Genomic DNA, 26,577 nt, shown 5'->3' on the forward strand with positions numbered 1-26,577 from the left:
TGCCTGGTTAACTCATCAGTGCAGGCTCAGGGAATTCCTAAACTTATTGCCCACAAATATATGCAGTCTTGTCTGCTTTACTCACAATCTTGGAACTTAGAATTTCAACATGACCCCTTTGAGATAGGCTTAATAACAGCTATTTGTATTATCACCGCTTTTTTCCCCACATTTTTAAAATCATCATTCTCAGATGTTTCTGTTGAGTCAAACCTTCACTTTATGTTCAATAAAGTATGATACCTTTTGGCCTGTATGATTTTTAGCATGTAGGTAGCATAAACCTTCAGCAAAGCTTCAGTATGTAACGCCAAGGGAGAAAACTGAGTTTTGAGATGTGTGGAGTTAAGAAATAGACAAAACCTAGAGATACCCTCCTTTAGAAGAATAAGTAGCTAATCCCCTCGTCCCCTATCAAGGTATTAATTTACTGTGCCAAAGGCACACTTTTCATGCATCTCATTAATTTAATGAATTTGTGGTCATTTCTCTGAGTCAGCATTCAAGAATTGTATCATCTCTTTTGGTGCCATAAAATGCTAGGTAATGCCACTTTAGGAACTTGGGACAAATCATTTAACCTTTTCGAGTTTTACTCGCGTTATCAGTAGCAAATGGAATTAAAGGTGATCATTACGTTTATACCCTCTCCCTATAAAATGTTATGGTTATTGAATGTGAGATTCGGAGAGCATTACTAATTTCCCAGAATTCCACCCTAACGTCCGTTTCACTTTGTTCCTTTTGTGTTGTGGCAAACTTTGGTTCATAAATTTTAGGGGACACTGTCACTTTTTTTGAGAACCTTAGGATCCAAAAGAAAAAGGGAAAGAAAAGCTCCGTGCAGAGAGAGGAAAGTTCCCTGTTTTTGTTACTCTAGCACCTCCATGTCACATGTTTTAAATCTGGCTGTTGTGTAAAACCCAGGTGGTAAGGATAGAAAAGGACAAATTTTGTCTTTTGTCTTTTTATTTCTTTGTATCTCTTGGTCAGATGGGGTGGGGGTGGGTGGGGAATTCTCGGTAGCAAAGTGTGGATATGAATAAGAGTACAAAATTAAGAAAGCCCTTTTAGAAATATTGGTAACTTCTGCTTTTTTTTTAATTTCAACAGAAATGAAGCAGAGTTTATAAAAATTAGTTACTTGTAATGATAAAGTAAACACAAAATATTTTCCTCCATTGAATTTATGACAAACTAAGTGTCAGCTGATAAAATTAATGAAAAAACTTCTTTTTATTGACTAAAGTAACAATTACCTTTAGTATCAAGTTCCATTAAAGGTTGAAGAAAAAAAGAAGCACAGAGGAAGTGACATGGAAGTATCAGAAAACATACATGATGCTGCGGCTGCTGGATTAATTCCACAAAGACAGAATGGAAAAACTGATAACCATCAATTGCCTATTACAGAAAAAAAAGATTCTGATAGGTAAGCCTATAGCAATATTTAAATAGTAGGTCATTGTTATTTTCCTATGCAACAAACTTTTCTAGTTTGAGCTAATGTTCACGATGAACAAATTTCGTATTTTTCGTGGAGATATTGCATCCTACGTGCTAATGAGAAAAATGTAAATACCAATGAGATACCATTTTTTGCAGTCATAGTGATAAATATTTTATTAAAAAAATAACCAGTTAGGAAATGTGAGGAAAATGACATTGTTAGACACTGTGGCTGGATGAAATTGGTAACTCCTTTTTGAAAGGTGATTTAACGGTGTATTTCAAATTTTGAAATATGTCGGGGCACCTGGGTGGCTCAGTTGGTTAAGTGTCCAACTTCGGCTCAGGTCATGATCTTGCACTTCACGAGCTCGAGCCTTGCGTCAGGCTCTGTGCTAACAGCTCAGAGCCTGGAGCCTGCTTCCGATTCTGTGTCTCCCTCTCTCTCTGGCCCTTCCCTGCTTGTGCTCTGTCTCTGTCACTGTCAAAAATAAATAATATAACATGAGAAAAATATTTCAGGTAGGTCATCCCTTTATTCCAATGGTTTTGTTGCCAGGACTGGGTCCTTCTGAAATACGTGACTTCTATAAGCAAGCACGTGCGCCTGTGCATGCAAACACACACACACACACACACACACACACACACACGCACGCACACACACACACTGTAAGGGCATTTATTATATATTATTACATATACAAAATAGGACAGATATATTAAGGTTACTTATATAAATATGTTACATGTATATGTGAAGGATATTTATTATAGCATTCCCATATCAAACATTTGGAGATAGTCTAAATGCTTATTTACTTATTTTGAGAGACACACAGAGAATGTGCACACTCAGGAGCCCAGGCATCGAGGGGGGGCAGAGACTGAGAGGGAGAGAGAGAGAATCCCAAGCAGACTCCACGTTAACAGTGCAGAGGCCAACACAGGGCTCGATCTCATGACCACAAGATCATGACCTGAGCCACCATCAACAGTCGGATGCTCACCAGACTGAGCCACCTAGGTGCCCCAGAGATAGGCTAAATATCCATTCATTAATAAGGAAGTTAAGTTTCACTTCTATAAAGTAATGGAATATGTGACCATTTTAAAAAATGAATTTAGGTCTATGTGTCCTGATGGTTTAACAAAGTATATTTAAAGCATTTGGTTTGGTTTGATGTCATGTCTTATGCACATTTTGTTAGAATACTTTTAATATCTACTGAATTGCAAAAGGAAGTTCCTTACTACACTGGCAGTCTACTTCATTACCAACAAAATTGCTAGTTATTAGATTTTTGGCTTTGTTTCCCAGTGCATGAGTGCTCCAATGTTGGACCCTCAGCTTAATCTGAATATTGCCAAGAGGTTTCACGTGGTAACATGTCTCATATTCTATATAAACATTTCATGACCCGTGTGCTGTAAACCAAGATGCTGATAATGCAGTGAATCGTTTTCATAAAGGTACCTTGCTTGCATGCCATTATCCTGCCTTTTTAGAGAATATATTTCATCATGCACCACACCAAATTTTTCAACAGTGCCTTCATGTTCTACAATTGATGACAATTCAGTTTACAAAGTAGGACTATTTTCTGCATTCCCACCCCCTTTTACTTCTGTGTATAAAATTTTAATGTGACTAATTACTTTGGATAGTATATAATAGCCTGGAGTTAGGTGACTTTTTAAAAGTGTTTGTTTATTTTGAGAGAGAGAGTGAGCGAGCATGCACACATGAGTGGGGGAGGGGCAAAGAGAGAGGGAGAGAGAGAATCCCAAGGAGGCTCCATGCTGTCAGTGCAGAGCTCGATGCTAGAGATCCTAGAGATCATGACCTGAGCCAAAATCAAGAGCTGGATGCTTCATGGACTGGGCCACCCAGGTGCCCTTAGAGTTCAATAATTTTTATCAAGCACAAAATACTGCCCTTGAAACTTAGTTTTTCTGTGGTCTTTCTAAGCATGAGAAAAATGGTAATCAGCTTATATAATGTTATATATCTAGAAAAATTTTAAGGAGTCTTCTCATTGTATAATTTTGTGAGTTATTTGGTACCTTGGTGTGGCATTTAAAAAAAGCAAAAAAAAAAAAAAACTAGTGTTACATATATGCAATTTTTAAGACTTCCAAATATTACAAAAATACTACCTAATCATTATGTAACAATTGAAAACTACAGCAATAATAGAAAATTAGATCAACCATGACCATTTCACTTAGCTATGAAATCCTTCAAGAGCCTTCTTCACTCTTTGATCCTGATTTCCCTCCCTCCCATCCATTCTTGAATTCATTGTAGCAATTTTCCCTCTCACTCCTCCAGAATTGTTTTTTCAAGGTTGCCACCGATTTTCACTTTACTAAATCTAAACATAATTTCATACATCTCATTTGACTTAAGCTTTCAGCAATATTTGACCCAATGGAAAACTCTCTCCTCCCAAATTCTGTCTCCATGTTGCTTGTAGGAGATCACTCACTCACCTGATTTTGCCGCTGCCTTTCTAGTCTGTACACCTCAGCCTGATTTGCTTGTTTCTCCTCATCCCCCACCTTTTAACCCATTGATGTCTTCCAGGAATTGGCCTTTGATTTTCCTTCTCTTGACTTTTACTATCTTGTATATTCTAATGATCCTCAAGTTTATATCTCCAGCCCAGATCTCTCTCCATAATTCCAGGCCCGCATATCAAACTGCCTACTTGATACCTCTTTCTGGATAGCTGTTGCAAACTTAACATGTCCCAAATTGAACTCCTGATATTCTTTCTTAATATTTGCCTTTCATGTCTTTCCTAATTGGGTTAATAACAGTTCTATGATTTGCTCTGCTAAAAAACTTGGTATCATCTTTGAGTCCTGTCTTTTTTTTCTCTTTTTTTCTTTTTCTTTTTCTTTTTCTTTTTCTTTCTCTTTTCTTTTTCTTTTTCATACACATCACATCTCATCTGTCAGCGATTCTTGTCCAGTCTTCCTTCAAATATATCCAGAATCCAAACACATCTTCAACGTTTTTTTTTTATTTATTTTTTATTTTTTTTATTTATTTTTGGGACAGAGAGACACAGAGCATGAACGGGGGAGGGGCAGAGAGAGAGGGAGACACAGAATCGGAAACAGGCTCCAGGCTCCGAGCCATCAGCCCAGAGCCTGACGCGGGGTTCGAACTCACGGACCGCGAGATCGTGACCTGGCTGAAGTCGGACGCTTAACCGACTGTGCCACCCAGGCGCCCCCAGAATCCAAACACATCTTCCATGACCAAGAGACTATCATCTGTTGTTTATATTGGAGTACTAGGTAACTAACTGGTCTTCTTGTTTGTTTGTTTCTTCTTTTGTTTTTCCTCTGTTTCCGTTAATTCTAAACACTTTGGATCTAGTAAAACGTAAGTCAGATTGTGTCCTTCCTCCGCTCAAAGCCTAATTGCCTCCCATTTCACTCAGAGTACATGCCAAAACTCTTCCTAATGCCGACAAGGCGTATATATGATCAGGTGTCTCCTCCTCTCTCTCTCTGATTTGAACTCTTTTCTACCCCTTTCATTCTGTCCAGCCATACTGAATTTCTCACTACTCTTTCAGTACTTCGGACATACTTCTGTACTTGCTGTTGACTCTATCTGGAATGCTTTCCCTCAGATACCTCATGGCTTGCTTTTTCCTTTTTTGTTTTTTCTTTCAGGTTTTTGCTTAAAAGTCACTTTCTCAGCAAGGCCTTTCTTGGCCATCCTGACTAGTACTTCAACTCCCCTTTTCCCTATAACACCTCAAACTGTGATTTCTCTGCTTTAGTTTTTCTCCTCTAATACTGTATGTTTGGCCTGTGTAGCTTATTGTTATTGTAGGTTTACTTCACTCATGAGTAGGATTGTTATGTGTTCATTGCTATGTCCTCAGTGCCTAGAAAATGTTCTAGTCTATACAGCACTTATTCAGTAATGTTTATTGAGTGAACGGAGTTTAACCTGTGTGTATTGTTTTTAACATAATACTAGTCCTCACTTTTACAAAGTTTGGCGTGGGTTCATTCTGACAACTAAACCTGCCAGTTATATACATTTTTGGGGGGGGGGGTTTGGGCGGCCCAATATTGTGTTTACTTGCTACTTATTCTTTTAGTTGTATTTATGTTAGTTTTAATTATGGTGAAATGTATCAAAGGAATAGCAAACTTCCTTTATATTTATGAAGGAAACTAAAATGTGGCAAATTATTATACGACTTTAAAGATTCTTGCCAAAGGATTCTGAGCCCTCAAGATCTGAAATAAAAAGATGAAGTTGGCATTTATCGCTTACAAATAAGAGCGAGCTATGCTGGTTAGGTATAGTCTTTTCTAACAGAGGAGTCTGCTATTCTTATACAGGGTTTGGGGAAGAGTGGAGTTTAAGGATTGGGGGACTTTCAGAAAATTAAATGGTTTGTCATCATTTGAAGCACCATGCTTATTCGGGTGCTTGGAGACTGGTGTGGATTGGTTGGCAGGCTGAAGCATGTGCTTTGGAGTGATTTTTGTCCTTTATTGGCTGTCTTTCAGAAGGAAGGAGCTGAAATGGATTGGTTGGTGAGTAGGGCTGGTGGGCATTGATTAACACGTTTAAAACTGATTCTGGTGGCTTCTTGTTACCATGGCTACGTGTTAGGGGGTTTTTGTTTTGTTTTGTTTTGTTTTGTTTTGTTTTGTTTTTTCTAAGTTTGAGGTGGCTTTCACCAGATGTTTTCTACTTAAAAATTGCTTCTATTGACTGGGTTCAAAATGAAAGCTATTTTAAATTCTGTAATTACAGATTCATTTTTGAAGTTTGGGTCGAGAGGAATTGTTTGATAATTGCTTTCAGAAAGATTCTTCTTTTCTTGGATGTTATTTCAACAAGAAAAGTTATCTGTATAACAGTTTTTTTGAAAAAAACACAATTGCTAGTTTTGTTTTTGTTTTTGGTGCTCTTCGGGGCTCATGTTTAAGTCCTAAATAATCTGTGGGAAATTTCATTCTTTTTGGAAATGTACGTAGCTGTATGGTAATAATATTCTGTTGCATGCATTTAGTCCATGAAAAAAGAATTATAATTTTCTTTTTGGTGAATCTCCCTGTATTTTCTATCAGGACTAGATATTAGGCTAAAAGTATACAAAAGTTACCAAATCATTTTTTTTTAATTTTTTTAAACGTTTATTCATTTGGAGAGAGACAAAGTGAGAGTGGGGGAGGGGCAGAGAGAGGGGGAGACAAAGATTCTGAAGCAGGCTCCAGGCTCTGGGCTGTCAGCACACAGCCCGATGTGGGGCTCAAAGCCACAAACCCTTAGATCACAAACTGAGCCAAAGTCATACACTTAACGGACTGAGCCATCCAGGCACCGCAAACCATTTTTTTTTTTAAACAAAAGGATAACTAATCAGATGATTGCTATTTTTGAGCGATAGATAATGACATATGAGTACTTTTGAATTTTTGAAGTTTTTCCAGATTTATGAGATATAAGTAACATACATCTGTGTAACTGTAAGGTATACCTGTATTAATATGATACACTTTTATATTGTCAAATGATTACCACAATAGTGTTAATACTTCCATCACCTCACATAATTATCCTTTCTTGTTTGTGATGATCTACTCTTGTAGCAACTTTCAAATGATATGATACACTACTGTCCACTGTAATCACCATCCTGCACATTAAATCCCCAGAATTTATTAATCTTGTAACAGGTAGTTTGTACCCTTTGACCAATATCTACCCATTTCTCACAGCTTCCTAACCCTGGCAACACCAATCTGTTCTGTTTTCCGTGCAATTTTTTTTTTAATTCCACATATAAGTCAGATCATACAGTATTTGTCTTCCTGTGTCTGACTTCTTTTCACTAAGCATAAAGCCCTCAAGTTTCACTCACGTTGTCACAAATGGCAGGATTTCCTTCTTGCTTGTGGCTGAAAATATTCCATTGTAAATATATACCATATTTTTTAATCCATGGATCCATTGATGGATGCTTAGGTTGTTTCTTGACTATTGTAAATAATGCTGCAATAAACAGAGGGCTGCAGCTATCTCTCCAAGGTAAGGATGTCATGTCTTTAAGATATATACCCAGAAATGGGATTATTGGCTCATACGGAGGTTCCATTTTTAGTGTGTTGAGGTGCCACCATACTGTTTTACATAGTGGCTGTCCCAATTTACAGTCCTACAGCAGTACAAGGAATTCCTTTCCTGTACATCCTTGCCAACGATATCTCTTGTCGTTTTGACAATAGCCATTTTAATAGGGCAAAGTGATATCTATATACTGCAGTTTTGATTTGCATTGCCCTGATGAATAGTGATATCGAGCACCTTCTTGTGTACCCTTGGCCATCTGAATATGTTCTGAGGAGAGACGTCTATGAAGGTGCCTTGCCCAGTTTTTAATTATATTTGTTTTTAGGTGTTCAGTTGTACGAATTCCTTACACATTTTAGATATTGACGTTTTTCATATTTGTAGCTTGTGAATGTTTTCATCCTTTCCATAGGTTGCCTTTCCGTCATGTTGCTTGTTTCATTTGCTGTGCGGAAACATTGTTGATTGCATTGGTTGTTTTGCTTTTATTGCTTGTACTTTGGATGTCCTATCCTAAATCATTCGTAAGAGCTATGCCAAGGAGCTTTTATCCTGTGTTTTCTTCTAGGAGTTTTATGATTTAAGATTTTATATGGAAGTCGTTATTTGTGTTTGGGGTAACTTTTGTGAGTGGTGTAAGGTAGAGGCACAGTTTTATTCTGTTGCATGTTCATATCCACTTTTCTCAGCATCATGTATTGAAGAGATTACCTTTTCTCTTTTGAGTTTTCTCGGGTCGCTTAACAAAGAGACTTTATGCATGGGTTTTTAGTTGACTTTATGCATGGGTTTATTTCTGGGTTCTTGATTCTGTTTCATTCATGTTTGTGTTTGTTTTTGTGCAACTTCATACGGTTTTTATTACCATAACTTTGTAATAGTTTGACACCAGCAAGTGTGATGCTTCCAGCTTTGTTCTTCTTTCTTAGGATTGCTTTGGCTATTTGGGGTCTTTTTTGTTCCTTACACATTTGAGGAATGCTTTTCCTATTTCTGTGAAAAAGGTCATTGGAATTTTGACAAGGATTGCATTGACTCTGTAGGTGGTTTCAGGTAATGCGGATATTTAATGATACTAATTTTTCTAATCCATAAACAACGGGGTATCTTCCCATTCGTTTATGTCTCTGCTGTTTCTTTTACAATGTCTTGTAGTCTTTACTGTACCTATCTTTCAGAAAGTCCTTGATTAAATTCATTCCAAAGTATTTTGGTCTTTTTGATGTTTTGGGGAAGGGGATTTTTTCCTTATATTTCTTTTTTTTTTTTTAACGTTTATTTATTTTTGAGACAGAGCATGAATGGGGGAGGGGCAGAGAGAGAGGGAGACACAGAATCGGAAGCAGGCTCCAGGCTCTGAGCCATCAGCCCAGAGCCCGACGCGGGGCTCGAACTCACGGTCCGTGAGATCGTGACCTGAGCTGAAGTCGGACACTCAACCGACTGAGCCACCCAGGCGCCCCTCCTTATATTTCTTTTTCAGCTATTTCATTGTTATTGTGTAGAAATGCAACTGATTTCTTGATGTTGATTTTGTAATTTTTTTTTACTAAATATAATCTATTGTCAAATTGGTTTCCATACAACACCCACTGCTCATCCCAACAGGTGCCCTTCTCAATGCCCATCACCCACTTTCCCCTCTCCCCCATCTCCTATCAACCCTTAGTTGATTCTCAGTGTTTACAAGTCTCTTATCGTTTGCCTCCCTCCCTCTCTGTAACTTTTTTCCCCCCGCTCCCCCCATGGTCTCCTGTTAAGTTTCTCAGGATCCAGATATAAGTGAAAACATATGGTATCTGTCTTTCTCTGCCTGACTTATTTCACTTCGCATAATACCCTCCAGTTCCATCCACGTTGTTGCAAATGGTCAGATTTCACTCTTTCTCATTGCCAAGTAGTAGTCCACTGTATATATAAACCACATCTTCTTTCTCCATTCGTCGGGTGATGGACATTTAGGCTCTTTCCATAATTTGGCGATTGTTGAAAGTGCTGCTGTAAACATTGGGGTACATGTGCTCCTATGCATCAGCACTCCTTATCCCTTGGGTAAATTCCCAGCAGTGCTATTGCTGGGTCATAGGGTAGTTCTATTTTTAATTATTTGAGGAACCTCCACATTGTTTTCCAGATTGCTGCACCAGTTTGCATTGCCACCAACAGTGCAAGAGGGTTCCTGTTTCTCCACATCTTCGCCAGCATCTATAGTCTCCTGATTTGTTCATTTTAGCCGCTCTGACCAGCGTGAGGTGGTATCTCAGTGTGGTTTTGATTTGTATTTCCCTGATGAGGAGTGACATTGAGCATCTTTCCATGTGTCTGTTGTCCATCTGGATGTCTTCTTTGGAAAAGTGTCTATTCATGTCTTCTGCCCATTTCTTCCCTGGATTATTTGTTTTGTGGGTGTGGAGTTTGGTGAGTTCTTTACAGATTCTGGACATTAGCCCTTCTTTTATCCGATATGTCATTTGCAAATATCTTCTCCCATTCTGTCGGTTGCCTTTTGGTTTTGTTGATTGATTCCTTTGCAGTGCAGAAGCTTTTTATCTTGACGAGGCCCCAATAATTCATTTTTGCTTTTAATTCCCTTGCCTTTGGAGATGTGTCGAGTAAGAAATTGCTGCGGTGGAGGTCAAACAGGTTTTTTCCTGCTTTCTCCTCTAGGGTTTTGATGGTTTCCTGTCTCACATTCAGGTCCTTCATCCATTTTGAGTTTATTTGTGTTTATGGTGTAAGAAAGTGGTCTAGTTCCATTCTTCTGCATGTTGCTGTCCAGTTCTCCCAGGAGAAAGAGACTGTCTTTTTTTTTTTCCATTGGATACTCTTTCCTGCTTTGTCAGTGCTTAGTTGGCCATACATTTGTGGGTCTACTTCTGGGGTCTCTATTCTATTCCATTGGTCTGTGTGTCTGTTTTTGTGCCAATACCATACTGTCTTGATGATCACAGCTTTGTAGTAGAGGCTAAAGAGACAGAGTGTGGACAGGGGAGGGGCAGAGAGAGAGAGAGGGAGAATCCAAAGCAGGCTCCAGGCTCTGAGCTGTCAGCACAGAGCCCAATAGAGGGCTTGAACCGCAAACCACGAGATCATGACCTTAGCCGAAGTCAGAAGCTTAACTGACTGAGCCACCCAGGCACCCCTGCATCTTTATGTTCATTTTATATCCTTCATCCTTTGAACAGCTTTTTGGTGGTATCTTCAGGATATTCTATATATAAGAACATATCATCTGCCAACAAAGACGGTTTTATGTCTTTTCTGATTTGGATGCCTTTCATTTCCTTTTCTTGCCTGACTGCTTTGGCTAGGACTTCCCATATCCTGTTGAATAGGAGTGGTCAAGTGGGCAACTTTGCCTTGTTCTTGAACTTAGAGTAAAAGCTTTCAGTTTTTTACCACTGCATATGATGTTGGCCATGGGCTTATCATATTGGACTTCACTATGTCCAGGTGTGATAATTCAGTACCCACTTTATTGAGAGTTTTTATCCTGAAAAGATGTTGAATTTTGTCAAATGCTTTTTCCTCACATGCTGGGATGATCATATGATTTTTTTTTATCCTGTTAATGCGGTGTATCAAATGTATTTATTTGACTTGATTTCCAAAGGGTAATTTTGCTGAGTAAAGTATTCTTGATTGGTAGTCTTTTTTCTCTTAGCACTTTGAATATGTATAGTCCCACTGCCTCCTGGTATGTAAGGTTTCTGCTGAGAAATTGCCAATACCCTTATGAGGGTTCACTTGTAGTCACATAGTCTTTCCTCACTCTTTTTCATTCTTTTTACTTTGTTCTCTGCTGACTGGATAATTTGATAGTTCCTGTCTTTAAATTCACATTTGTTTTTGTTTTTGCTTGATCCATTTCCTGTCAGTGATCACTCTTGCTTTTTTCATCTCCTTCATTATACACTTCAGCTCCAGGATTTTTGTTTAGTCAGTTTTTACTATTTCCAGCTCTTTGTTAAGCTTCTCATTTTGTTCATAGAGTGTTTTTTCTGATTTTAGTGAGTTGGCTTTTTGTGTTTTTCTTGTAACTCACTGAGTTTCCTTAAAACTGCTGTTTTTGAATTCTCTTTTGAATAAATTACAGATCTCCATGTGTTTCTGATTGATTACTGGAAGATTATTGTGATCCTTTGATGGTATCATATTTCCTTGATATTTCATATTCTTTGCAATTTTGCATTGCTTTCTTTGCATTTGAAGTAGCAGTCACCTCCTCCAGTCTTTAATGACTACCTCTTCAGTGTGTCCAACCCTGATTTTTTGCTCCAGTGGTATGCTGGAAATTCTCTGCAGGACACCTGGTTTTCCAAATAGGCTCTCTCATCCCTGGGTGATTATCCTAGACAGTGTTTTCTAGGGAGGGACTCCCAGATGTAGCTGAGAGGGAGGGACTGGAGGCACTTTATGGGCTATTGCTAGGTCCACAGATTAGACTGTAGTATGTATGCCTGTTACCTGATGCACGGGTAGGCAAGACTTTTCCTCGGTCCCTTGGGATATGGTGCTAGATTCCCACAGCTCCTGCAAAGGTAGTTTTGCCCTTGGGTGGATAAGATGCCAGTTTGTTGTAGGTGGGGAGACACAACAAGGTATATCTTACTCAGCTATGATACTGATATCGCTCTGACATATGGGTATTTTAAAAGTAGTTTTGCCCCTAAGATATTTCCCTGATTTCTTCTTTCATGTTATATGGACCTCGTGCTATTTTAAAACTTTGTTGAAATGAAGCATTTTTATATTTAAAAGAAAAGCCGAAAATATAGCACAAATCTAGTTATTACTCCCCATGTCTGAGTCAGAATTTCTTTCCTGACTCTTACTACTTGGTTCCATGTATCTTATGCTTTTTTTCCAAGTTCCTAAAAGTATACTTTTCCTTTCAAGGCACCTAGATGCCATCTATGTAATCTTTGTGCTTACATTCTAATCTCTAAGAAAATGGTTTTCTCCCGTTTCTTTTCCTGGTGACCTCTCCTGTTTATTTTCCCTCTTCAATAAAGCCTTTCTTGTCCTCACTTACAGCTTTTCACATGTCAATTCTTACAAATCACATTGTATTATAATTGTATACTTATCTGTGTTTGAAGCAACAGATGAGTATTTCCTTGTGTATTGTTGGTATTTCAGCACTGTTCTCTGAATTAATAAATTAAGTCAGATGGGTAAAATTCAGAACTTAATGAAAATGTCTTTTTATTCTTTATCAGTAAAATTATTAGAAAACATTGGCTTTTTTATGGCTTTTTTTTTTTAAGGAGTGAACCTGGTTTACATATGAAGAAGTTAAATGAAGGTGAAAATGAAACAGGGACATCAAAAGGAGCTGTGATCACACCAGTGTTGAAGAAGGCCGATTCCCTAACTGGTGGTCCACTACAAAAGAATGATGGCAGCCATTTCAGTGTAAAGGATCAGCATGAAAGCAGGTAAAATCTATAAATTCTTTATGTGCCTGTGAAGGAATTTTAGCCGTGATTACCTTTTGTGGAAATACGATGCTGTAGTGTAGGTAGGTCCAAGCTAAAGCAAGAAATACTCAACATATCAAACACACTGCTTGAAAAGTTATGATGAGGGTAAGTGACTTTGTCAAGGAGCAGTTTCAGTAGTCACCATGGAAGCATGGAAGATGAGTAAGTGTAAACAACTCCTTAGAGCATTTTAATTGGGAAAGGTAATAGAGAAATGGATGATAACTGAAAAAGAATGTGAGTTGCAAAGGCATTGTCTTGCTCTTCTTATTTTAAGATGGGAGATTTTAGAGTATGTATGCTGTTGGAAATGATCAATAGAGATAGACATGGTTAGTTAATTTAATTTTGTTTGCGTTTCCAAACATTAGGAACTTTGTTGAGTGTATTACAGTATCTTTTAAAGATTATAGTAATTGTCTTTAGTACTCCTATTCATGTAATTTTGTGGAAGAAGTTGGTTTATTCAGAATTGGTTCCACAATGGGGTATTCTCCTATAATTGAATGTGCAGATTTAAAAATATATATATGCATGTATGCAGGTATATATATATATATATATATATATATATATACCTCTGTATGAATTCTATATGAATATATAAGTATATGTGTGTGTATATATATACACTCACACTTATAATAAATGTATGCAAACACTGAGGCCATTCTGAATAGAACTAATCCTTCCTTGATGATTTCAGGTATTCAGTGCCTTTGATAGCATCACGAATAGCTATGATTTTGTTAGGGACTTGAAAGTATCTGGTTATATCAAGTTAATATTTATTTACGTTCTGGGGAAAGGGGAAGATTTTGTTTATTTACAATTGGAAAATAAACTAGTAACCCATCACAGATTATTCCTTTTGGACTGGAAAGCTCTAAATTACAAAAACCATGCTTCCTGTACCAGCAGTGTCATTGACACAGATTATATGTTCAATAAGTATGTGTTGAATGTGGGAATAAACAGTTGAATGAACGAATGAATGCCTGTTGATGAACTTCTCTAGAAGAAGCAAATCTGTAGTTTATTGAAAGTAGATTTCCAATATTGCCTAGGTATAAAGTCTCTTAAAAGAATGTGTAAGATTCAAATTGTTATGTACAGCTATAGCTAGAAATAGAATAATAATGTAGATTCATTTGCTATTATATTAGTTAGAAACACTTAAGTATTACTTTAACCACATGTTATCAAACACATGCTTTGAAGGCACATTCCTGGGTTTGAATTCAGGGTCTGTTCTTGGCCAGCGATTAGGGCCTCTTGGGCAAGTCACTTCGACTTTCTGTGCCTCATTTTCTTCCTGTGTAAAATACCTACTATACTAACCTACTTCATAAGATTGTTGTGGGGCTTCAAATGCCTTGAAGACATGTAAAGTGCTCATAGTAATGCCTAGAGAGTAGTTGCACAGTGAGTCTTCAACACGTTAATATCACGATTGTTCAAAAGGGGTCCTTTCATATAGGGACTTAACTTGCACTTTCCAAGTAGGTTTTAGTGCTAGTAAAAGCTTATTTTTAGTAAAAATGACAACAACAAAAACAATGGTATCATGCCTATCAAATAATGCAAGTAGCATTAGGATTTTCCTTTGCTTTTGTTAGTTTTTATCTAAATTTAGTACTTTGTTGTTCTCGCTTCAGCAGCACATGTATTACACCTGGATACGTCTAATCCTTTGTTAATATTAGTAGCAGTATATTTTCTATGCTGTTTAATGTTACTCTATTGTTTAATCCCCTTTGTAGAAAATTAGTTTCAAATGCAGAGATTTTATATCAGAAACAATAGATTTAAATATTCTTTGTATTTTAAGTATTTAAGATTTGCCTGAAAAGAGTTGTTGGGTTTTTTCAGACCTGCAAAGAAAATTTCTAAGAAAAAGAACAAGGTAAGAAAAATAGACAATGTAATTTTATTTTATTTATTTATTTTATTTTTATTTTATTATATTATTTTGATAAATATTTATTAGAGATATTGTTCAGTGGCCAAAAAAAAATACTTTATGAAAGATGTAGTGAAAAAATAGAAAATCTTCCTTTGTTGTAGAGACATTTGCTGTGAAAAAGTTACTTAGAAATACTAGCTATTGATAACGGTATCTTTTTGATAAAAATCCGTTCTTTTAAAAAGTCTCTTTTAAATGTTTATTCACTTATTTTTAAAATGTATTTTGAGAGAGAGCACGCACAAGTGGGGGAGGGGCAGGGGGAGAGGGGGAGAGAGAATCCCAAGCAGGCTCCATGCTGACATTGTGGAGGTCAACATGGGACTCAAACTCAGGAACCCTGAGGTCATGACCCGAGCCACAATGGAGTCAGATGCTCAACCGACTGAGCCACTCAGGTGCCCCTGTGTTTGCTTTTATAAAAAGATGGGTATTTATCGCTTCTCTACACCTTGTATATTTTATAAATATTTGGGGGACATTTTGAAATGGTATTCTTTATTTGTAGGTCAAAAAGCAAATTACTTCTATGGATGACCTTGTCGACTTCATTCAGTCATCTGAAACAGCCTCAGAGGATTGTGAGTTGCCTTACTCTAAGAATTTCATGTTGCTGATTGAACAACTTGGCATGGATTGTAAAGGTAGGAAGCCTTTTTACGTATATGGCTGTAGTAATATGTGCACACCTTGCCTAGTACTGCACCATAGAACACTGCTGTATTGTAGAGCTGTTCAACTCAGAAATATGTTTTATATTAAAATAAAAGGAGAACTATTGTATCCTCTCAGCCAAAGAGTCATCATTTCTACTGTACCTTTCTTAGTGGGAATGGCACATCTAACGTGTCTGTTAACTCTGCTTCTCTTCTGTGCCTTCACCCAGGTCAGGTCATTATTTTTCTCCTAGATGACTGAAATAACCTCAGGACCGTTTTCCCTGCCGTTCAACCTCCCAGGACCTTGGTCTGCACTGCAACCATAAATATTACATATTCAAAAAAATGTGTATTTCATCATGTTACCTCCTTGCTTAAAGCTTAGCTGTTACTTCTCATTGCTATTAGGTTAAAAGGCCACAGTCCTCTGGCTTCATCTTGTATTGTTTGACATCCTTCTTTCCATCTGTGTCTTATCCACTGTTTTAGACGTTTCTTCCTGTGAAAGAGCTTTTCGTTTCCAACAGCTTTAGTTAGGTAAACTGCACATATATGAAGTCATTTGATAGTTTTGACATATGTTTACACGTATGAAATGATAACCGCAATCCAGACAGTTAACATATTCATCACCCTTAAAAATCTCATGTCCCTTTATATTCCCTTATTATGAAGCTGCCAAATCGTTTTCTAAAGGAGTTGTACCGTTTTCCATTCCCACCAGCAGTCTGTGAGAGCACCAATTCCTGCATACATATTCATGAACACTTAGTATTGTCAGCTTTTTAAATCCTAGCCATTCAGATGGATATTTTATATATCATTATGGTTTGAATATACATTTTCCTAATAACTGACGATGTTGACCATATTTTCACATGCTTGCTTGCCATCTGTATATCTTCTTTGAATTGTCCAAATTGTTTTTTATTTTAAAAATTTGTTTGTTTTCTTACTTGTTGAGTTTTCAGAATTCTTTGTATATTCTAGACACAGTTCCTTCTTATTTTGTTTTCTTTTTGTTTTTTTTTTTGTGGTTGTTTTTGTTTTTGTTTTCCACTGAGGCATTTTATTTGCACATACGTATTACATCCCTAGAAAAATAATCCCAGGATTTCCCCTTCTGTGTGTTTTCATCTTGCTTCTTCATGGTCCATGACTGTAGCTGAGGTGGTCAGTATAATGAAACCAAACCGAGCAGATTATTCTGCCATTTTTCTAGATCTTTGCATTGTCCATCAGTTCTGGGGCCAGTCACTCCATGCTTGCTTAACCTGCCTGTGAGGTTCACAACAATTTTCCCAACTCTGTGATCATCAATGGTTTTAAATTCACCAGTGTAACCATGCTTCATCATCACAGTTAGAAAGTGGACAATGTCTTTGGAGCACGGCCTCGTAAGAACCTGGCGTCTGCTTCTCTTTTCAGTATTGTTATGCTTTGGGGAGCATCTGCCACGACATTCACATGCATCATGATGGTGGCACAGAAAGATGGTGGAAAGAGCTAGATACAGTTCCTTTATCACCTCTCTTTTTTTTTTTTGCAAGGTTTTTCTTCTCCCAGTCTGTGACTTTTCCTTCTCTCAACAGTGTTTTTGAAGAGCAGTTTTTCTTTTTGGTGAAGTCCAGTTTACGCATTCATTTGTTCTTGTATGACTGTTGCTTTTGGTTTTCATATCTAAGAAATCTTTGCCTAGCACAAGGTCACAAAGTTTTTCTCTCATGCTTTCTTTTAGAAGTGTTATAGTTTTAGGTCTCACATTTAGATCTATGACCCATTTTATATTCTTTTTTATGATATAAAGTATGGATACAAGTTCATTCTTTTGTATATGGATATCCAGTTGTTCCAGCACCATTTATTGAAAAGGCTGTGTTTTCTCCACTTTATGCCATTGCTCCCTGGTCATAATCAGTTGGCCATATATGTGTGGGTTTATTTATGGGCTCTATTCTGTCTCATTGATCTCTTTGGCCATCTTTGCACCAATATTATGCTGTTTTAATCACTGCCAGTCTATAAGAATTTTTGAAATCAGGTAGTGTTAGTCGTCCTGCTTGGTTCTTTTCAGTGTTCTTTTGCTACACTGGATCCTTTGCATTTCCACGTGAATTTTAGAATCAGTTTGTCAGTTTCTTAAAACAAACAAACAAACAAAACCCCAACTCTGGTGGTCTTCTGGAAATGAAGTTTAGATTATGTTGAATCTACAGATTTATTTGGGGAGAATTGACTTCTTGACAATATTGAATTTTTTAACCCCTGAACAGAGGATATATCTCTCCCTTGATATAGGTCTTTTAAAATTTTCTCAGTAATATTTTGTAGTTTTTAATGTATAGGTCTTTCTGTCTTTTATGATATTAACTGTGATTATTTTTTATTTTCAGTGCAGTTGTAAATAATATATCTTAAATTAAATTTTTTTTTTGTAATGTTTACCCTTGAGAGAGAGACAGAGCATGAGTTGGGGAGGGGCAGAGAGAGAGGGATACAGAATCTGAAGCAGGCCCCAGGCTCCAAGCTGTCAGTACAGAGCCGACGTGGGGCTTGAACTCACCAACGGTGAGATCATGACCAGAGCCAGAGCCCAGCGCTTAACCAACTGAGGCACCCAGGTGCCCTGAAATTTTATTTTTGATTCTTTATAGCTAGTATATAGAAATACAGTTGATTTTTGTGTAATGATTCTGTATCTTCCAACCTTGATAAATTTATATGTATACATATATTTAATTTTAGAGAGAGTACATGAGTAGGGGAGAGGGACAGAGAGAGAGAGAGAGAGAGAGAGAGAGAGAGAGAGAGAGAGAATCTTAAGCAGTCTCCATGCTCAGTGCGAGCCTGACATAGGGCTCCATCCCATGACTCTGGGATCATAGCCTGAGCTGAAATCAAGAGACACTCAACCGACTGAGTCATCCATGTGCCACTATAAATTCATTAATTCTAGTAGCATTTTTCTTAATTCTGTCAGATTTTCTACATAAGCAAAGTTCATTAAAATTCACTTTTAATTACTATTTTACTAACAATGGTAAATATTGTAGACTTGTAGCCAATACATTCTCTGTCGCAACTAAACAGCTTTGCCATTGTACTATAAGGGCAGTCAATAGATACTGCATACATTAATGGACATGGCTGTATTTTGATAAAATTTAATGTACCAAAACAAGTAACGTGGCCCACTGGTGGGAGTTTGCCAACTTCTATTTTGTGACCATGGCATTGCTATAGAGACACTTGCAGTTCATTTTCTATTTGGATGTCCTTTGTTGCTTTTTCTTGTTTGATTGCATTGGCTAGAACTGCTAGTATAGTGCTGAAGAGAAAAAGTCATTCAGTGCATGTCCTACTTGTCTTCTTCCTGATCTAGGAAGTGCATTCAGTTTTTTACCATTACATGTAACGTTAGATGTAGAGTTATCATGACTTGTTTTGTTTTGTTTTGTTTTAAATCATATTGAAGTTCCCTTGTATTCCAGGATTGCTGAAAGTTTTTATCTGGAATGGGATGTTGAATTTTGACAAGGGACTTATTTTACCTATGGAGATGATCATATAATTTTCCTTTTTTAAAAGTTTGTTAATATGGTGAATAACACTAATTGGTTTTCGAATCTTAAACCAACTCTGCATTTCTTGGATAAACACCATTTGGTCATAACAAATTATCCCTTAGTGTATTGTTAGATTCCACCCCCCCCCATGGCTATAGTTTAATTAATTAATTAATTAATTATCATTTATTGTCGTTAGCTAACATGCAGTGTATATATTGTGCTCTTGGCTTTGGGAGTATAATCCCAAGATTCATTACTTACATACAACACCCAGTGCTCATCCCAACAAGTGCCCTCCTCAATGCCCATCACCCATTCTCCCCTTTCCCCCACCCCTCCATGAACCTTCAGTTTGTTCTCTACATTTAAGAGTTTCTCATGGTTTGCCTCCCTGTCTGAAATGATTTTTCCCTCTTCTGTTCCCCCATGTTCTTCTGTTACGTTTCTCAAAATCCACATATGAGTGAAAACAGGATATCTGTTTTTCTCTGACTGCCTTATTTCACTTCATATACTACCCTCCAATTCCATCCATGTTGTTGCAAATGGCACGGTTTCATTCTTTCTCACTGCCAAGTAATATCCATCATATAGATAAACCATATCTTCTTTACCCATTCATCAGTTGATGGACATTTGGGCTCTTTCCATAATATGGCAATTGTTGATAGTGCTGCTATACACGTTGGGGTACATGTGCCCCTATGAATCAGCACTCCTGTATCCCTTGGATAAATGCCTAGTAGTGCAATTCCTGGGTTGTAGGGTAATTCTATTTTAATTTTTTGAGGAACCAACCTCCACACTGTTTTCCAGAGCAGCTGCACCAACCGTGCATTCCCACCGACAGTGCAAGAGAGTTCCCACTTCTGTACATCCTCACCAGCATCTGTTGTTTCCTGAGTTGTTAATTTTATCGACTCTGACCGGTGTGAGGTGGTATCTCACTGTGGTTTTGATTTGTATTTCCCTGATGATGAGCGACGTTGAACATCCTTTCATGTGCCTGTTGGCCATCTGGATGTCTTCTTTGGAAGACAAAGTGTCTTTGTCTTTGGAAAAGTGTCTATTCATGTCTTCTGCCCATTCTTTCCCTGGATTATTTGTTTTTCAGGTATTGAGTTTGGTAAATTCTTTATAGAGTATGGATACTAATCCTTTATGTCATTTGCAAATATCTTCTCCCGTTCCATTGGTGCCTTTTAATTTTGTGGATTGTTTCCTTTGCAGTGCAGAAGTTTTTACCCTGATGAGGTCCCAATAGTCCAATTTTGCTTTTATGTCCCTTGCCTTCAGAGATGTGTTGAGTAGAAGTTGCTGTGGCCAAGGTCAAAGAGGTTGTGGCCCGTGTTTTCCTCTAGGGTTTTGATGGTTTCCTCTCTCACATTGAGGTCTTTCATCCATTTTGAGTTTATGTATGGTGTAAGAAACTGGTCCAGTTTCATTCTTCTGCATGGTGCTGTCCAGTTCTCCCAGCACCATTTGCTAAAGAGGCTATCTTTTTTCCATTGAATACTCTTTCCTGCTTTGCCAAGGTTTAGTTGGCCATACATTTGTGGGTCCATTTCTGGATCCTCTATTCTATTCCATTCACCTTTGTGTCTCTTTTTGTGCCGATAGTATATTCTCTTGATGATTGCAGCTTTGTAGTAGAGGCTAAAGTCTGCGATTGTGACGCCTCCAGCTTTGGTTTTCTTTTTCAACATTACTTTGGCTATCTGGGATCTTTTGTGGTTCCATACAAATGTTAGGATTGTTTGTTCTAGCTCTGAGAAGAGTGCCAGTGCAATGTTGATTGGGATTGCATTGAATGTGTAGATTGCTTTGGGTCGTATCGACATTTTCATGATATTTCTTCTTCCAGTCCATGAGCATGGAATGTTTTTCCATTTCTTTGTGTCTTCTTCAATTTCTTTGATATTTTTTCTATAGTTTTCAGGATACAAATCTCTTATATCTTTGGTTAGGTTGATCCCTAGGTATTTTATGGTTCTTGGTGTAATTGTAAATGAGCTCAGTTTCTTGATTTCTCTTTCTGTGGCTTCATTATTGGTATATAGAAGTGCAATCAATTTCTGTGTGTTGATTTTTGTATCCTGTGACTTTGCTGAATTCATGTATCAGTTCGAGCAGCTTTTTGGTGGAGTCTTTCGGGTTTTCCATGTAGAGTATCATGTCATCTGTGAAAAGTGAAAGTTTAACTTCTTTGCCAATTTGGATGAGTTTTATTTCATTTTGTTGTGATTGCTGAGGCTAGGACTTCCAACACCATGGTAAACAACACTGGTGAGAGTGGACATCCCTTTCATGTTCCTTATCTCCGGTGTGTGTGGGGGGGGGACAGGAAGTTCTCTGTTTCTCCCCATTGAGGATGCTATTAGCAGCGAGCTTCTCATATATGGCATTTATGATGTTAAGGTATGTTCCTTCTATCCCAACTTTCTTGAAGGTTTTTCTTAACAAAGGATGCCGTAGTTTGTCAAATGTTTTTTTCTGCATTTATTGACGGGATCATATGGATGATCGTATCCTTTCTTCTGTTAATGTGATGTATCATTTTGATTGATTTGCGAATATTGAACCAGCCCTGTAGCCCAGGAATGAATCCCACTTGATCATGGTGAAGAATTCTTTCATACACTGCCGTATTGGATTTGCTAGTATCTTGTTAAGAATTTTGGCATCCATGTTCATCAGGAACATTGGCCTGGCATTCTCCTTTTTAGTGGGGTCTCTATCTGTTTTGGGAATCAAGGTAATGCTAGCTTCGTTAAAAAAAAAAAGCAGCTCTTAGATTCACTGATCTGTTCTACCCTTTTGTGTTTTGTGTTTTGTTTTTTGGGGTTTTTTTTGGATTCTATAGTGTTTATTTCTGCTCTAATCTTTATTATTTCTTCTAATGGCTGTAGGGTTTCTTTGCTCTTCTTCTTCTAGTTTCTTTAGGTGTGAGGTTCGATTTTGTATTTTGGATTGTTCTTATTTCTTGAGAAATGCCTGGATTGCAATGTGTTTTCCTTTTAGGGATGCCTTTGCTGCATCCCAAAGGGTTTGGACTGTCATGTTTTCATTTTCATTTGCCTCCATATTTTTTAAATTTCTCTTTTCATCGTCTGGTTGACCCATTCTTTCTCCAATAGGATGTTCTTTAACCTCCATGCGTTCAGAGGCTTTCCAAACTTTTTCTTTTGTTTGATTTCAAGTTTCATAGTGTTGTGATCTGAAAATATGCATGGTATGATCTCAGTTCTTTTACATTTATTGAGGGCTGTTTTGTGACCCACTGTGTGATCTGTTTTGGAGAATGTTCCACGTGTACTCGAGAAGAATGTGTATTCTGCTGCTGTTGGATGAAAAGTTCTGAATAGGTCTGTCAAATCCATCTGGTCCAGTGTATCATTCAAAACCTTTGTTTCTTTATTGATTTTCTGCCTAGATGATCTGTCCATTGTTGTAAGGGAGTATTAAAGTCACCTACAATTTCCATATGATTATCAATAAGATTGCTTATGTTTGTGATTAATCGATTTATATATTTGTGGGGTCTCACGTTGGGGCCACCAACATTTACAATTGTTAGCTCTTCTTGATGGATAGATCCCTTAACTATGACATATTGCCCTTCTTCATCTCTTGTTAGAGTCTGTAGTTTGAAATCTCATCTAATTATGGCTACTCCAGCTTTCTTTTGACTTCCAGTAGCATAATACATGGTACTCCATCCCCTAACCTTCAATCTAATGGTGTCCTCATGTCTAAAATAAGTCTCTTGTAGACAGCATATAGATGGACTTTGTTGTTGTTGTTTTTAATCCATTCTGATACCCTGTGTGTTTTGATAGGGGCATTTAGTCCATTCACATTCAGAGTGATTATTTAAAGATATGGGTTTAGTGTCATTGTGTTGTCTGTAGGTTCCATGCTTGTGGTGATGTTTCTGGTCCTTTGTAGACTTGGCAACATTCCATTCACATTGTCTTCCTGAGGATCTCCTGCAGGGCTGGTTTAGTGGTCATGAGCCCTTTTAGTTTTTGTTTTTCTGGGAAAGCTTATCTCTCCTATTCTGAATGACAGCCTTGCTGGAGAAAGGATTCTTAGCTGCATATTTTCCTGTTCAGCACATGGACTTTCTCCTACCATCCCCTCCTGGCCTGCCAAGTTTCAGTGGACAGGTCTGTTACTACCCATATGTGTCTACCCTTGTAGGTTAAGGCCCGTTTGTCCCTTGCTGCTTTCAGAATTCTCTCTTTCTCTTTGTAATTTGCCAGTTTCACTATGATATGCTGTGGAGAAGACCTATTCCTGTTGAATCTGAAGGGAGTTGTCTGTGCCTGCTGGACACAGACCTATTCCTGTTGAATCTGAAGGGAGTTGTCTGCTTCCTTCTCCAGATTAAGGAAGTTGTCACCTATAATTTGTTCAGGTAAACCTTCTGCCCTTTTCTCTCTCTCTTATGCTGGAACGTTGATGATATCGATATTACTGCATTTCATTGAATCACTTAGTTTTCTAATACTCCCCTCATGGTCTAATATTTTCTTATCACCCTTTTTCTTGGCTTCATCATTTTCCATAATTTCATCTTCTATGTCACTTATTCTCCCCTCTGTTTCCTCCATCCTTGCTATTACTGCATCTAGTTTATTTTGCATCTTATTTACAATATTTCTTAATTGTGACTATTTCTTAGTTCCTTGATCCCTGCAGCAATAGATTCTCTGCTGTCTTCTATGCTTTTTTGTAAGCTCAGCTGTTAATCTTACAACTATTATTCTAAATTCTTGAACCGATATATTTATTGTTTATATCTGTTTTGAGCAGTTCTTTAGCTGTCATTTCTTCCTGGAGTTTCTTTTGAGGAGAATTCTTCCATTTCATCAGTGTTCAGTATTTTATGTGTTTTCCTAGTTGTCATGTGTCCTGCACCTGAGAGCACTACTATTTTTTTTTAATTTTTTTTAACGTTTATTTATTTTTGAGACAGAGAGAGACAGAGCATGAACGGGGGAGGGTCAGAGAGAGAGGGACACACAGAATCTGAAACAGGCTCCAGGCTCTGAGCTGTCAGCACAGAGCCCGACACGGGGCTCGAACTCACGGACCGCGAGATCATGACCTGAGCTGAAGTCGGACGCTTAACCGACTGAGCCACCCAGGCGCCCCTACTACTATTTTAAAAAGGGGTCATACACTGTCCAGGGCCTGGCCCTTCAACAGGTATTTTTGGAGTGTGTTTCATGCTCTCTGTTGTTGTGATTCTGGTTGCTTTATTTCCCTACTCCTATTGGTGGGTTGGCCATTCCACTAGGTGTGCTTAGATTTCTTCATAATGTAACCTTGGAAAAGAATTTAAAGAGTTGGGGAGGCGGTGATGGAAGATGTCTTATCCCATACAAAGGGAGAAATGACAGGGGCAAGGGAAAAGAGAAGAAGACAAAAAATTGACCAGGCAGAGAATCAGAGAAACTATACAACTTAATCTAAGGAGGGAAGAGAGAGAGAGAGAGAGAGAGACAGAGACAGAGAGAGAGAGAGAGAGAGAGAGAGAGAGGAAAATAAAGAAGAAGGAGATACAGAAGAGGTGCAGAAAAAATAGATTAAAAGTCTCCATGACCTGGCAAGTTGTCCCCCTGGGCCCCTGGAGATGTTTATGTCACTCTGTAGCCCGGATTCCTAGATTTCCACATCTTCTTGCCTCACTGCTGTGTTTGAGGGACTCGGTGATTTCACGTCCCCCTGCTTCTCTGTCATGTTGACTCACCCCCTCTTTAATGTGGTGTTAGATTTGATTTGTGGATGGTTTCTTCAGAAATTTTATTCCCATGCTTATGACAGAATTTTCTTTCTTATAGTATCTTTGTCTACTTTTGGTTTCAGGTAATGCTAGCACTATAGAATGAGGGGAGAAATATTTCTCCTCTCCATTTTTTGGGGAGACTTTGTGTAGACTAGATGACATCTGTTCCTAAAATGTTGGTTGAATTTACCAGAGTAGCCACTTGGCCCTGGAATTGTTTTGTGTGGAAAGATCTTTAACTAAGACTTTAGTTTCTTTTATAGATATAGAGTTAGTTAGCTAATCTATTCTTTTTTTTTCCTTTATTTTATTTATTTTATTTCATTTCATTTCATTTTACTTTATTTTATTTTTAAGCAATCTTTACACCCAACATGGGGCTTGAACTCACAATCCAGAGATCAAGAGTCACATGCTCTACCAACTGAGCCAGCCAGGTACCCCTTATTCTTGATTGAGCTTGCTAATTTCTGTCTTCCACGGGATTTACCCACTGCATCTGAATTGTCAAATTAATTATATAAAGTTCATAATATTACTTTGTTATTTTTTTAGTATCTGTGAATGTCTAGTAATGGTATATTACTAATTTCTGATATATTGTTAATATTTCCTTTGTTTCTCTTCATTTCAGGATCAGTCTTGGTAGAAATTTATCCCTTTTTTTCACCTCCTGAAAGCATTTAGTTTCATCAATTATTCTCTATCATTTTTCTGCTTTCTTTCATGTGATTTTGACTTTGAGTTTTATTAGTTCCTTTTGTCTGCTTGGTTTGGCTTTAATTTGTTTTCTTGTTCTAGTTTCTAAAGGTGGAACCAACAGACCTCTCTTCTTCCTCATCTTCTTCTTCCTCTTCTTCCTCTCCTTCTTCCTCCTCTCCTTCTTCGTCCCCCTCCCATTCTCCTCCTCCTCCTCCTCCTCCTTCTTCTTGTTCTTCTTCTTCTTCTTCCTCTTCGTTCTTCTTCTTCCAGATGCTGTAGAAATCTATTGGAGTTATTTTACCAAAATTTTTCTCAATTGTGAAAAATTAAATTCAGTTCTTCAACCTTTAGAAAGAAAAAAGAAGAAAATCTCTTCACTAAAATACAGCAGAAAATCAGGTATCTGCTGGCCACATTGTGGCCATTTCACACAATTTTTAAGACAGGTAACTAAATACCAAGTTATTTCCTTTCAGGCCAGCCACAAAACTTTAAGGAATAGACCCTAGACGTGTCTGTACGTGACAGAGCAGGCTCCTGTTTGAGCCAGGCAGTTTTAGTATCATTTCCAGGGCTTAGCAATCTATGGCCCATGGACTGAATGTGGCTTGGCCTGTTTGGGTATGGCCCTGAGCTAAGAAAAGTTTTCAGACTTTTTAAAGGGTTGTAAACAAAGCAAAAACAAAGGACTATGTGACAAATGTACATGGTCTACAAAGCTTTAAATATTTACAGTTTGGCCTTTTACAGAAAAAGCTTGCAGACCCTTCATTTATACCAATGTTGTACAGAATTCAGACGGTGCGATTCCATTTCTGAGATAGTGTTCCT

General features: G+C 37.7%; 1 protein-coding gene and 1 pseudogene across 1 annotated transcript in view; one reads left to right on the forward strand and one right to left on the reverse strand.

Annotated features, from left to right (window-relative positions):
* The window catches only part of LOC132665715 (ankyrin repeat domain-containing protein 26-like), a 104,912-nt gene that overhangs the window by 40,187 nt on the left and 38,148 nt on the right, over nt 1-26,577 (forward strand). The window contains exons 8-11 of the mRNA XM_081790851.1: nt 1,266-1,432; nt 12,841-13,011; nt 14,929-14,962; nt 15,531-15,666. Of these exons, the coding sequence (XP_081646977.1) occupies nt 1,266-1,432; nt 12,841-13,011; nt 14,929-14,962; nt 15,531-15,666 (508 nt within the window). The remainder of the gene's footprint in view (nt 1-1,265; nt 1,433-12,840; nt 13,012-14,928; nt 14,963-15,530; nt 15,667-26,577) is intronic.
* On the reverse strand, nt 16,776-17,157 carry LOC132665716 (small ribosomal subunit protein uS8 pseudogene; annotated as a pseudogene).

Source organism: Panthera onca, chromosome D3 (assembly GCF_046562875.1).
Source record: "Panthera onca isolate mPanOnc1 chromosome D3, mPanOnc1 haplotype 2, whole genome shotgun sequence".
Taxonomy (NCBI): domain Eukaryota; kingdom Metazoa; phylum Chordata; class Mammalia; order Carnivora; family Felidae; genus Panthera; species Panthera onca.